General features: G+C 26.7%; 1 protein-coding gene across 5 annotated transcripts in view; it reads right to left on the reverse strand.

Moving 5' to 3' along the window:
• LOC107451508 (uncharacterized) overlaps positions 1-15669 on the reverse strand; it is a 164960-nt gene that overhangs the window by 12038 nt on the left and 137253 nt on the right. For all 5 annotated transcript variants that reach the window (XM_087154711.1, XM_016067629.4, XM_016067632.5 and 2 more), the window contains 5 exons: positions 13254-13451; positions 10375-10566; positions 6672-7354; positions 4486-4603; positions 426-492 (listed from right to left, as the gene is read on the reverse strand). In XM_087154711.1, the coding sequence (XP_087010837.1) occupies positions 426-492; positions 4486-4603; positions 6672-7354; positions 10375-10566; positions 13254-13451 (1258 nt within the window). The remainder of the gene's footprint in view (positions 1-425; positions 493-4485; positions 4604-6671; positions 7355-10374; positions 10567-13253; positions 13452-15669) is intronic.

A 15669-nucleotide genomic window follows, 5' to 3' on the forward strand; every position in this document is an offset into this window, starting at 1 on the left:
CCATATGTTAAGCATTCCATTTCATTGATGCTGTTACAAGTGATTGCGCAGGTTATGCAGTGAACTTTACTATCTGCATTTGAATACGAGCAACTGATATGAATCACTATGCTTTGTTAATGTGTTTATCTTACTATGTTTATCTTCATTATTCCACCAAGACAATTTAAATGTATAGCCTGCTATTAATCAATTACTGTAATCAGCAACCAAATCTGTTTTACAGACTGAGCATTATTAAAAAACTTAATTTTATATAACCATAGATTAAAGATGAGCAGAAAGAAAAGACTCAATTGAGCCAGTCTCGTTAAAGTTAATAGATGCATTCAGAATGGCCCTCAACACTATTTACTTACTTTTGTACAAGTACCAAACGTCAGGAACTATTTCCTGCAGTATTACAGAAATAAATTGATTCTTACTTTTGGAACATCATTTTTGATTCCCATTTCTTCAGAAATATGTGTATCTTTCAGTATATTTTCTTCCCTATAAAAATAGCATAGAATAAAAATATTGAACTTAAAAGTCTGTTGTTATTTTGGATTTGGTTGGTTTTGCCAGAAACCAAAACTTAAAATTTGTTCATTTAATGTAAATACTAGGTTTTAAAGAATAAAAGTAGACAAAAATTTTTAGTTTGAACAAATTGCATTGAAGAAAAATAGCTTAGGCAAACTTTGAAATCATTTTTATGTAAAAATAAGTGACTTGAAAAAAGTGATCATCGAAAAAAAATTCTGAAAAACACAACTAAAAATTTTCATTTTAAAGTAGACGCAGAAATGGAATTAATTAGATATATTATACAGGCTGAATAGAGGGCCAAAGGAAAAATCAGGACAGAATTTTTCAAATAAGGACAAAATCAGGACACTTTTTTGGAACAGTATACATATATCAGACTACCTTTTAAAAAAAAATAAACTAAAAGAATATAATTTGCTCTACTTAAGTGTAATAAAAGCAAATTTATCACAAAAGAAAAATAAAATATACTGTTTTCAATTTCAGAATTGCTTTGTTTAAGAAAAAGCCATTTCCAGCATAATTCTATCACTACTGAACAACTCATAATAATTTATTATCAATGCATGGAAAATTATTATATGAAGAATATTATATAAATATATTATAGAATATTATATAAATTATTATATAAATACTATAAGATTAAAAAAAAATAACCAGTATGAATAAGATTTGATTCCCTTATACCAATATCTAATTAAAGATTGAGTTAAAAAACTTCCTTAATCAAATACAGTGGAGCATCGTTTATACGACGCCGAAGGGACCACAGAAAAACGTCATATAAACGATAACGTCGTATAATCGATTTTTACTTCTAAAACTGAAACTAACTCTGTTTTCAGTTAATTTTAATGTTTAGCGTGTTGATTTGCATAAATTTCTAAATTAGACGAAGCAAAACAAACCAAAGAAGAAAAATTGCAGTGAGCAATTTGAATGTATGTTACTTTTAATTATATTTTCTTGCTATTAGTCTCTACAATGCAATGCTTTGAATAGCGAGTTGAACTTACTGCTTTCTATGATGAAATTTTAGATTCTAATCACGGCCAAATCTAATGGCTGAAGCGCACTAGTGCAATTTGCAGGAAAAAAGAGAGCTTTTACATTTTCCAAAATAATTAGTATCGATGGGTGCGCTGGATATTGGTCGATTAATAGCAAAATTTTTATTTTTTTCCCTCTTCATAACATTGTCAAGTTTTTTCAGTCATCTAGTAAAAATTACGGTCGTAATCCAAGCATTATTGTTGGCACCCTTTTCTGTATCACTCATGTTGGCAAATTCCGCCCTTTTTTAAAATACACAAGAAAAAAGAAAAAATTAAGTAAATGTGAACAAAATCTAAAACCGACGTATAACCGATTTTGTGCGTCGTATAAACGATATATTTTTACATTAAAATGAATAGGAATGATTTGGGACCACACTAAAACGTCGTATAAATGTAAACATCGTATAAGTGATCGTCGTATAAACGATGCTCCACTGTAATTTTAAAATTTGGTTTGAATTAACTTGAAATGAAAACACAGTAAATATGTCATTTAGCTTTTTTGAATAAAATTAATTTTAGCAGACGATCCCTTAATTTAACATTTTAAAAATTTATGATATGAGTCCTCCATTGTTAATAATCAAACATTTTTAAAATCACATAAAAAAGATGAATCAAAAATTGAGAAATTAAAGTCTACTCTACAAGATTTGTTACTGCAGTTAGTTAAAATATTAAATGTATGACCCCTTAATTCAAAACTATATAAATTTAATAATATAACATTCATTATTAAGTTTCTTTTTGGGAAAATGACTGAATTTCCAAAAAGGATCAAACAATGAATCCTGCGGATAAGAATATTTGCCTGAATCACGCATATAATTAGTAGACAACCACTAAATTGGAACTATTAAATTTTGCGATTTCTACTAAAATTAAAAGATACCGGATCAACAATCCAAAACTTTTTAATACCATAAAACTATTTTTAAAAAACTGCATTTGTGCTAAGGATGTATTGAAGTGATTTGTGTGAATAACCTAATATTCGGCTAAGTTCCAAATATTCAGTACCTGAATGGCAACATTTTTTTAATATATAAAATTAATTTAGTCATTATCGAAAATCAATCAGAAATTCACTATATTATTGGTATGAAGTAAAGAGAAAAAAATTATAATAAATATTCATAAGAAATATTTAAGATAAATAACAAAATAATTTACAACTATAAAAAAAATCTGAAGTTGAAAGAAAAAAATCCTCCTAATTCTTAAAAAAAACTTTAATGCTAAAAATAATATTACTAGGAAAAAATTTAACCATAAAACGTTAAAAGAAATATAGTTATCAAAAATGCTTTTAAAAATAGTACAAGACTAGTGGTTGAGTATAAAGTGATCTAGTTTCAATTCTTAAAATTTCGCTTTTTCAACGGTCTTCCAGAATATAAATTTGCAAGCTGTGTGCAATAGAATTTAATAAATGTCCAAAAACTATTTTGAATGATAATGATGAATTTCTTGCGATATTCTACATTTCTTCAAGTGCGCATTACAGCTGTACCATAGTAAAAATTATGATTTTAAATTATTTTTTACCAAATCTATTTAAAAAAAACTACAAAAAAATACTTTGACGAATATTTTGGGCGAACATTCGGCAAATCGAATATTCGTCAAAAGAGCTGAATATTTGTTACTTCCCTAATTTGTGTTCCTGGTGAATTCCATGATTACTCTTATTACATGCATTGTAATATTGCACAACAATCCGATTTCTCACATATGAGTTTTTTTTAATTTTAAATTGAACAATTTTTTATACAGAATAAAAAAGGAGAATGTCTACTTGCTATATATATGCAAGAAAAACTTTAAAACTTTTAAATAGTTTTATAAAAAGGTGAATTTAAAATAAGGGACCTGAAAAAGATATAAGGCATTTACAGATTTGCATTAATGATTATATTATCTATACTATATAATAAAATCTTATCAAGAAAAGGTCAAATTATTAAATGACAGCAACAAAAAGTTTTTAAATACAAGCACATTAACCTATTAATTATCAGAAAAATTTCTAGTCATCCTGGTTAAAAGAAATCTGTTACTTTTATTACATTTCCTATAGAAGATTTGATGAGAAACATACAAAGCATATGACGATTAAGTTTATATTGTTGTATTCATTTAATTTCTTTAAAGCAAAAATGATTTGTTGAATTAACAACTGAAAGAAAATTAAACTTTTTACAATTTTATTTATTTTTATAAAATATCCTGTATCGATTTTTTGACCATTTTCACTTTTCGCCTGCAGGAATCATTACATTCAAGCAGTTATTAAATTTCAAAAATTTTGTTTAAAATGTGTTTTTTTCAGGAATAATTCAACAGATTTTGTATTTTGCAGCAGCACATCAATTTGAATATTTCTAACTTAAAAAAAAATATTTCTTGGTAAGGATAAACTTAAATAAGTATTTTTGTTACTCTTGTTACATTTCAAAGAACAATTAAATTGACCATTTTTATCACAGTAGTACATATTACATTTCTATCATTTTTATATGTTAAACTAAAAAAGAAATACTTACTAATATTATAAAAAATTATACTTTAACAAAGCAAACAAAATTATTATACAAATTAATATTTTGAAACTGGGATTGAATTTCATGAATTTTTGGTATAAAAAATATATACAAATGTTATTTTCTAAACTATACCAAAAATGAAAAAAAAATTTACTGAGAATATGAAAAAATCTTCCATTTTAGCTTTCTTTGTACTTTTAATTTTAAAATTTTAATTTAAAACTTTTAATTTTAAATAACTCAATTTAATTTGCAGAAAATAACAAAATTAGGACCTAAGCATTCAAAAAGCAAAACATGTTTCATGAATATCATAAAGAAATTACAAAGTAATAATAACAATATACCTTTGATTGTTTACAGACATTGGTGAACTCAGATCATTAGGCTTATTCTTTTTTTCAAGTAATAAATTTAACACACTTTCCATATAGTCTGGCAATGTTTTGTGATTTGGAGCTGGAACTGTAACAAAAATAAAGTAAAGGCACAGATTAAGGTCAGCTAACACAAATAAAAATCATAAAACTTTTTAAAAAAAATTTATTTCTAGAATAAAGTATTATATTTTATATTGATTATAAGGAATAGGGGATCAAATTTTATAATTTTTTTCTTGTGTAAATATACCATTGAGTTATTAAACTCAGTTACTTGTTGAAACAATTTATTTATATAGAGAGAATATTTAAAATCTAAAAAAACATGTTTAAAACTGATATCAAAAAATTAAGAACTTAAATATATAATTTTCAATAAACATACAATTTTTAAAAACCTATTTATATTAACCAATTTCTTGAGAATTACCACACATTTTTAAATATAAGCTAATTAGTGTGTAAGCTAAAGAGTACACTTTTCATTTGGAAATAAGAATGTGCTCTCGTTTCCGCAAGCATTTCTGAGCAATGCGGATTGACATCACATCATCAGCCCAATTTGTCTTTGTCCTCCCGGCTTTTCACTTTTCATCAAAGATTGTTGTCAGTAGCAGCTCAACTTGGTGGAAAGTCAAAGCAAAGCAATACGGCAATAGCAATCCAAACTTCATGTGGCACTTTTTCTCTCCATTTACATTTACAGCTCTTTGTAAAGAAAAATGAGCAGGAAAAAAATTCTCTTCATTTAGTTTTGAACTGCAAGCGATTGCTTTTGCAGAAATTAATTTTAATAATAGCATGGCATTTCTCTGAAAATGAGAATTAAGTTCGGAAATGGAGGAAAAAAAGTATTGACTTAGCAGAGATTCCAAAGTAGAACATTTTCATCATGGATTGAAAAATCTCAATCGAACATGTTGATTATAATTCATGCTGCCATTCACATCAGAGGGAGTAATTTAATTGAGCAACCAGAATTTACTTAGGACAAGCCAAAGGATATTGTTGCTTCTAAAGAGTAAATTAATTTATTAACTGGATTCAATTATTAACTGGAATTTATTAACTAAAAGTAATTGATTTATTTACTGGAACAATTTTTGCATTTGAGCACCCTCCAAGCTTGTACAAAAACTACATACTGAACGAGAAATCAAAACCTTCCAGACATAGATAATAAAGTTATAGCACAAATATTTTAAGTAAATTGACCTGGAAAACTGAGTAAAATTTTCTTCTTATTCAGTATGAACAATGTAAATAATAGACTAATTTTTATACACACAAAAAAAGAAAAAACACAAAACTTATCATACATAAGTTAACATATATTCTAATACTATGAGCAATATTCTCACATTTTAAAAAGGATATTCCTTTTCATTTTGCACTCTGCTATTTGCATTTGACTAAGGAAAAAAAAAACAGAAATTTCAAAAACCATGGAATTTAAAGCAATGACTAGCGAAAAGAAAACCATGTGATTTTACAATGGAATGATGCAAATTGAAAGAGTCAGAAAATAATTACACAATTGCATTATTTGAGATTCCTAGGTTGTTACAAATAATACTATAAAAAAAATTTCGGGATTTTAAAAACTATGTGCATATCAGCAGTAATCAGATGAAACGGCTTGTTTTAAAAAGTAAATAATAAAGCATTTGAATTACATGTCAAGTGTTGCAACATTATAATTGGAAAAAGATGAAAATATGCAGCAATAATTGCCAAAAAAATTCAAATTTCCAATGTCGTAATAATAATATGGTATTAAAGAATTGGGATGCCAAATCATCAGAAACTATGCACAAATCAATGATAATAACAGGAAGAAAAAAAGATTGAAACACCACATCAATTTGCAAGAAAATCTGGGCAAATAAAGTGTATCAAAAAGTGATGACTTAAATGTGCAAAAACAAAAGCCTAAAAAAATTTTCAAACTTTGTTTACTATGCATAAACAAAAAAACATGTGAATTTTACGAAGATTTTTTTTTTAAATAAAGTTTAAATTAAACAATAATGATGAGAAAAAGATAAACTGTTACAAAAATAATTGGCAGATAAAGGCAAGTACAAGTTTTAAAATTTGTTAGAAAAACAATAATGAATATTCCTTTATTCCATATATTTTTTTTTACTTACTGAATAAAGATTTGAATGTAATATCGCCATACTGATGAAAAATATCTCTGGCAATTTGTTCACAATTTAGTTTCTCTTGTGTCTTAACCAGTTTCTGATGTAATATGGGAAATTCATAAATTTGGCTACTGCTTATGTGATTTATAACATCATTTGAAGCTTTAAAATCATTTTCTTCTATATCATTACTAAGTAAGGAATTTTGATTGTAATCAACTATGGAATTACTTTCAATATTTTGAGAGTTACTATCGGTTAAAGTATTAGATGAGGCATCAGTCAAAATTGATTTACTTATTAAGTCATTAGAAAAATTAGATGATAAGCCAATTGAGCTATGCAAGTTTTGGTAAAAATCAGATGAAGTGTTCAGATTTTCTTGACTAGGAGCACAATATGGCACTGCTCGATGCAAAGAGTCTTGAGTAACTGATTGAATAATACTGTCGTCACTTGATATGTGATCTTGCCTTCTTGTATTTTGATAGTTGATACTTGCATTGTCTTTCTGCAGACAATTTGAATATTCTTGTTCCCAACTAGACAGAGACTGTTTTTCATCATCAACAGCAGATAAATCAACAGATGAAGACTGAAATGAACGTCGATAGTTTCCATCAAATCCTTGCCTAGAAAGCTTTTTTTCACTTCTGTATGACATGTATGAATTTTTGGGGTATATCCTGAAATGTAATAAAAGATAGAATAATCTATTTGAATATATATTTAATTAAACAATAGTAATTTTATAATCATTTGTAAAATTGAGTTACAAGACAACATAGATAAGCAAAATCAGCAGATAATCTAAAATATTCAGAAAATCCGCTGTATTTGAAGAATATTTTTTCACTTTATGCATCATCTACAAAAAATATAAAAGAAAATCAAGGGGTATTTTAAATATAAAAAATTGAATCTTGCCAGACCAAATACAGAGTTGTTATTTACTTGCGAAAGAGAAAAAAACTGATAGTAAGAACAATTCATCTTTATTTTATTTGTGGACAAAATACTTCAATAAAATCTTAAAAGCATGAAAAATTAGGGCTATCCATAAATAATGAAAAGAACTATTTCATTATACAGTACAGAACCCGTTATCCGGAAATCAGAAAACTGGAAAACCAAAAAACCGGAACGAAATTCGATAAATTTTCCCGCCGTTTTTTAAAAAAATTTTTTTTTCCTCATAAGATTTTAGGATTTTTCTTCCTTTTTTGAAAGATGTTTACCTTACCATCGTTTTGGAAATAATCATTAGTGTATTACTTCATCGTTTTTTTTTTTCTTTTTAAGATTATTTCCAAAAAAAAATTTTTTTTTTAATGGGTTTAACAATAAAAAAAACGGTTTTTTGTGGCGATTCAGAAAACCGGAAAAATCAGTTATCCGGAATAGCGATGGTCCCGATCTTTCCGGATAATCGGTTCCCTACTGTATTTATATTGAAAATTTGAAACCACAAACAATTTTTTTAAAAAAATTACAACATGGCTATCAAATAAACATGTTTTTTCATAGTCAAACTTTTCTTGTGTGCCAAAGTCACCACATATCCAACGCATTAAACATTTTACTTAAAAAAACCATTATAAATTTATTTTCTACATTAAAATACAATTTATTGTTACTACTTATAACTTTATATTTTCATGAGAGCGACTAAAAAAACCCAGTTACGCCTGATCACATTTTTCTATTTAGTATGTCAAAAAGATAGCAGTAATAACAGTACCATGCTGAAAAATTTAATCCCAGCCTTTGTGAGAACTAGTTCAACCAAACACTTTATTTTTTCTGTACTTAAAGAGAGATGGAATTTTTATTAGTGGAAAGTTACATTTACCATTATATACAATACGGAAAATACAAAAAGGGGTTTTCTGCAAATTTCATTTTATATTATTAAACAGTATTTATTAAAAATGAGACTGGGGGATCATCTCCCATAAAAGTATGTTTTCTTTGGAATGCTTTATTTCCTTATACCATCACATTTAGGTTTCTGGACTATTATTGAAGGTATTATAATTTGTTATTAAACTTTGTCTAATGATACAAAATAAAATTTGTGGAAAATCCCTGATCACTTTGAGCTTTCTTCTAAAAATTACAAAAACTACTTAGAAAATTGTGTGAAACTTTTTAAAGATATTCAAATCAAATTTTCATTCGTTGCTATATATGATTCACTACAAAATTACAACAAAAAAAAACATGTTTAAATTTTTTATGCACACGCACAGTATACCCCTAATAAGCCTATAATTATTTCCTCTGGTAGGGTACACTAGTATCTGATAATAAATATAATATGTTTTTCAATATAAATATTATAGGTCTATATTAAGGTACGATTTCGGGCCATGTCCTAAAATAGACTATTGACTTCGAATTTCCTATTCGAAAAGAGCTATTTTAAATACTTATATCTTGCACAGCTTTTAAAAATTTTCTATTTTAAATCAATAATTTTGAAATAAATTTTAAATTGCTCCAAAAAATTTATTTTTATAAAAAAGTCCATATCTCTTATAATATTATATATCTTATATTATATATCTCTTATAATATTATATTCTCTTATATATCTTTACTAAATTTTATGTAGTTATTAAAAACAACAACTAAAGTAGTTGATACAAGTTACAAGCTTATAGTTTGATTCTCTGGTATAGGGTGTTTAGAAATAAAAATTTTCTTTCGTAATTTATTGTTGGCTTCCCAAACCTTTGATCTCTTTAAGTTATAAAATATTCCTTTAAGTATTTCGGAAGAAATTTTAAAAAATGTCAAAAACTGAAAGTGTCTCTTCCATTATTGTTGGGTAGCGTGTCTATATATACACACACAATTAGAACAATGTTACATAAGATCCTTAAACTATTTTGTTTCTTAATACATTAAAGCTTAAAATCTCTTAAGATGTATAATGTATTTTTTCATCTTTGTTTTATTTTTATAATTATTAAGCAGAAAATTGTGATAGAGAACGTATGTAGATCTAGAATGATGTAATCTTCCAACCATTTTTGTTCCTGTAACCTTGTCTGTTTGCCAACTTTACTGTAATCTTTTGAATATTAATAAATACCACAGTGGGGCATCAGCGGGTACCTCGGCCGGCATAGCCGGGTCAGACTTCTTCTCTGCATGCCCTAATTAGGGCAAGTTGGTTTAATTTACTCACCTTATTTTAAAAATTAAAAAAAATTTCTTTAGAAAAAGCACTCATGCCATTAAAATCCTAATTTAAATTATTTACACCTGATGAACATAATGCACATATGCTAGTAAAATAAAAAGAAATTGTCCAACAAAAAATCTAAAATATTTAAACAGAATCAACTAATATAAAATCATTTCATTTTGACTAATTAAAAAATCTTACTAGAAATAGTTGATAAATCATAAAATTTTTAATATGTTGTAAAAAAGGGAAAAGTTAGCTCATTCTTGCTGATTAAGTGACAGAAACTTGCATAGTAAAAAGGCACTTATATTCGACTAATTCATAATTCTACCAAATAAATAATTGTAGAACTAAAGAGGAAGATAATTAGGCATTAAATTAAATATAATAGTTAACAAAGCAAAAATAAATTTAATAAAAGAATTATTTATGTTTCGACACCTCTAATTTACAAAAATGTAATTTAACATGCTGTGTAAGAAAATTACTAAAAAAGATAAGTCATACATAGAATTATTTGCTAATTTAGAAGACATTTCTATATCACTTAGATCTGGAGGGGGAGGTAGTGGCTCATCGCAATTCATGACTTCATTTTCTTCAGTTAAAGGAGGAGGTGGTGGTAGTTCAGGAGTAGTAGGGTGTTCTATATCCTCAGAAAGTGTGGATTGAATGTTGTGGGGTGACAATGGTGGTGAGCTAAAAAATATATAAAAGATATAACACATTTCTTTTATTGTTATAAAACCTAATAATAATTAACTTCAGTCCAAATTAAAAATAACCATTAAAAAATATTGAAATTTCTGGAATCAGAAATTCCCCTGCAGTCAAAAACTATTCAACTCTTTAAATGTGACCCCAAACTCAAATCCAGGTACAAATTGTTTGATTTTACGACATATTATGAAATTAAAATATAGATACACAATACTATTAAAATACAAAATTTAAAAAATTTGCCGAATTATTGAGGCAGTTAAAATAGAGAACCCACAAATTAGATATTTTGGATAATTTGCACATAGCTTCTCAAAAATTACAAATAAAAATTGTAAAAATAATGAAACAAAAACATTAACCAGGTGATTAAAAAAAATAATAAGTCAAAATATGTTTTTTTACTAAGAAGGAAAATAAAAATTCGAAAATAAAATATTATTTCGTCAAATGCTAGAAATGTTCAAGAATATAATTCAAAAATCATATAATGATATATTTCATTAAATGATTGATATGATTCATGACAACATTAAAAATATTTAATTCAAAATTTAATTAATTTAATTATTATTTAAAAAAGATTATTGAGTGTATTTTTTAGATTCAAATGAAAGTTATTTATAAAAGCATATTCAAAATATTAATTATACCTAATAGATAAAGACATGTAAAAAATTAGTATTGTAAGATAGTATGTAATAAATTAAGCAAGTTAAGAAAACTGAAATATATTCATATTACAAATGTAAATTATATGAATGGCCCCTAAAAATGTTTATTATTATTTGTTACATAGCTCAGTTTTCTTTAACGAAATTATTTAAAAAATAATAATAATAATTTTGAAATGTAAATACAATGAGCATTGAAACTAAAAATTTTTGTCAGAAGGAATTTATTATATGGTCCCTACACTCATAACCCTAGCAACAATTTTACATTGGCCCCAGATGGACTCAAAATTGGCTAATATGGGTCCCATAAGACACCCCATTTTTTACCCAACATTACAAGTCTATAAGTGTCCAACATAGAAAATGATATTGGCCCATTATTGAAAGCCATTCTAAAACCAATACTATTACAAAATATAGAACCCTAATATTGGCTTGTAGAGTGTGGGTTGTTGCATGTTCTGACCAAGCCCCCAAGTTGCCTACGTGGGGCTAGGCTAAAGGACTTTATTGTGTCTAATCTAGACAGAGTAGCAACAGCATGAGGAGTTCAAGTCAATTGTTCACTGTGTGTGCAAGTCACATCCATCAAACTAAGCATGTTTATATCGTCTCCTTCTCGTCCACGCCTATCTCGACATTTCTGTCGAGATAAGCGTAAGTCGCCCTTGTGGTGAAACATATAGTAACTTTCATTTTTTGAAAATAAATGCATACATAATCCACTGTTATAATTTGGATTTTACACAGAAATAGAACTTTATATTAACAAAATAAATAAAATTGAAAATTTATAACAATGAAACAAAATATTTCCAAAATTTGCAAATTAAAAAAATATTTCACTACATTTTATATTCCATTAAATCTATTTGAGCATATGAGAGCTCTCAAATAAATAAATATAAAATGAGAATTTTATCTTCTACTCAAGACTATAAATATTACTTAAGAATTATTCTTAGTCATAAATTAAATTTATGTTTTGATTATCATGACTAAATTTCTGAAAGTTTTAACATCCTAAGCATAAATTTTATAGCAGCATTTTAACACTAAACATACTTTTGCATCGAAAATGCACCTATCATCTTATTGTTTCTGCACATTTGATTTCATGACTTTTTCTAACAATTATATACAGTTAATATTCTATTAATATTATTATTATTTTTTTTTGCATTTTTTTCAAATACTTGTTGTATACCTATTTCTACCATAACCGTTCATTTGACCAGGAGAACAATTTATCGCTTTATAAGATTATCGGATCAGAAATTACAATGTAATGCGTGTTCAACCTGCTGCAATAAATTATTTGCACATTTCTGCAAAGACTGTTGCGCAGTTAGTTCAATCAGAATAACTGTGAATTCAAATTTCAAGAAAGTACCTAAAATTTTAGATTGACATTTTTGAGTAAGTAAAAGCGACAAAAACTAAATTCTTTGGTAAGTAGTTTATATTTTATTTTGATAGCTTCACTTCATTTCTAACTAACAGTTAGTTTTTATCCAGAAAAATTTTGAAACAATCAAGACAGCACAAGTTCTTAGAAGAAATAATATTGATTATAAGAATAATTATAACTATAATTCTTATAAATTTTTATTATTATTAGAATTATAGTTCTTTTAGATTCTTATAATTATAAAAATTGAAATAATAGTAATTAAAAGAAATATGTTTGCGGAAAATGTACAATGGAAACACCCTGTATATGTAAAAAATGCATTGATCAATGAATTAAAAATTCTTATTCTTTGTGTTTGTAAAACATAAAAATTGGCAAATATACAATTTTGTTTAATTATAATAAAGTTTTTTTAGTTTATTTCCTTCCTAACATCCATATTTCATACATTCAATCAAGAAACATGAAGTTTGATCATTTGACCAGCTATGATAGAAATAGGTATAGATTAAGTGTTGGTATGTTTAGCGTTAATTGTTAATTGCCCAAATCATGAAATAAAAGCGGAGACTAACCTGACTTCAGCGAGAGGAGGAGGTGGTGGAGGGGGCCTTTTGGGAGGCTGCTTTGGTGGAGGAGGTGGAGGTGGGCGTCTCTTCTTTTCACAAGTTTGAACTAATGTTACTCCTTCAGACGATACCACTTGGATAGAAGCAGTTTCATTGGAATGATGCACTTCTTTTAGTTGAACTTTGCGTGGTGCTTTCAAAAAACTAAAAAAAAATTATAAATTAAAATCACTAAAAGGATATACTTTAACCCTTTCGCACCTAACGGGACACATACGTCCCAAGCAAATTTCAAAAAACTCTTTTGGGACAGAAACCCTTCCCTGTCTAATGGGAGACTTTTCCATCAGTCCTGCCAATATTTTTGAATGTATTTTCATTCACAGAACATAGATGGCGCTATCGCACATAATGCTACCCTACTCATAGTTTATGCTACCAAAATTGTTGTTGTAAAAATAAAAAAAAACTCTTCGCGAAAGAGTTAAAAGAGCTTTTGAGAAGAAAGAACAAAATATTTTATTTTTTAAGTATCTTAAATAATTTTTAAACTAGATTATTAGTTAAATAACAAAAGCATTCGCCAATTTTCAAAAATATCAGTCAAACGCAAATCGTAACAATTTTTTACGTATTTTTTTCGATCCAGTGGAAAAAATCATTCACTAAAACACTATTATATTCGCCAAATTTAAGATTTTATCGCATTTGGCGAGGTGACAAATGCTTAGTGCAGGCCCTAAATATATATATATGTATACATATTACCTACATAGTATGTAAACAATTTAGAAATACAAAGTTACAAACACAAATCAAGCAACAAAAAAAAAAATTCTAAAGATATGTGTGTTAGCAAAAACAGCATTTCATCAGGGGACACACTGCCTGCTAACACACAGGAGCCTTTCTATCATCAGTGGTAATACCTAAAACTGACTGTGCCCCAAGGCCCCATAACGGATAAAATAAATAAGAAAAAGACATTTAAAATTCAAAAATTGAAATGTAAATGCAATAAAAAATTAATAAAACACAAGCACAAGTCAAATGTACACAGAGAAAAAACTAATAATGAAACACCCACATATAAGAAAAATAAATAAAGATAAAGTTATATTTAGAATAACCCAATCAAAATAAAATTGCCAAATATTTAAAAAATTCCTTAGATATATTATTCCTTAGTTATATTCCTTAGTGCTTGACCCCTTTCGAAAAATTTGAAAAATATAGCAAAAACATTCAATAATTAAAAATTCCAATAAAGTGATGTCCTCTATATTCTTCAGGAATAAAAATCTTAAGTTTCATCGCATAGGCCTATTTATGCAGGCTCCAATATCGGTCAAATTAGTTGAACGTCTTTAAAATACTGTGAATTAAATAATTTTAATTACAATAATTAAATGGAAAATTAATTTTCTTTAATGTTATTTTGAAGTGCCTAATAGCTGAAAGAAAATCTGTTTTATTATCATAAATAAATTTAAACCTAATAATTTAACCAATCTAACTATTCTTAAAAATTTTAAAGTATAAATTGGAATTAAAATGAGTTAAACTAATAGCATTAAACTTAAAATCTATTCTTTGATCGTATTATCAGAATAAAAAAAAAACGTTTTTTATGAAGTTTACTATCAAGATCTAAAAAATGTATTTAACTTTCTAGAATTTGATATTACATTTTTTAAATTTTTTAGATCTTGATATTAAACTTCATACCAAAAAAAATTTTAACTGTCCCAGTTGACCCTTACAGGAGTCCCACTTTTTGTAACAGCAAAATCTAGGTTTTGTACCAGTTTGTCTCAGTTAAGAAGCAAGTTTTGCATCTAAGCAAATTGTATTTGTAACAGGGAGACACAAATATCACAATAAATAAATAAATTTATTTTGAAATACCTTTTAAAAAAATTTTACAAGATAAAACAAACAAAGCACTATAATTATTTTATTTTCCATTTTACCAAGGAAAAAAAAAAACAATTCTCAGAAGTTAAAATTGCATTTATCTGTAAATTTTAAAAATTAAATAATGAGCTATTAGTTTAATAGGTCATATCAAACCACAATAGAAAATGTACAAAAGTTTTACAGCTAAAATTAAAACATTTAAACAAGCATAACTGTGATGAAAATTTTATACAACAAATCTGCATTTATTAATTAATTAAATGCAAAGCATCTGATATCATTAAAAATATAATATATAATAATAAAAATATTTTTTTAAAGCAAACAATACTTTAAAAAAGGAGGAAATATTTAATTTACAAATAATTAAATCTGGGTCTTGTGCAGAGCTCCCCTTATCTGGCATTCCAGGCGATGCCTGCCTTGTTCTCCCCCCCCCCCTGCAAATACACTTTTTAGTGAAGTGTCTTTCTCTAATTTCACAAATTAAATTCTTAAGTAT

This window comes from Parasteatoda tepidariorum, chromosome 11 (genome assembly GCF_982258835.1).
Source record: "Parasteatoda tepidariorum strain Cologne lab strain chromosome 11, Ptep-v5.0, whole genome shotgun sequence".
Classification (NCBI taxonomy): Eukaryota; Metazoa; Arthropoda; class Arachnida; order Araneae; family Theridiidae; genus Parasteatoda; species Parasteatoda tepidariorum.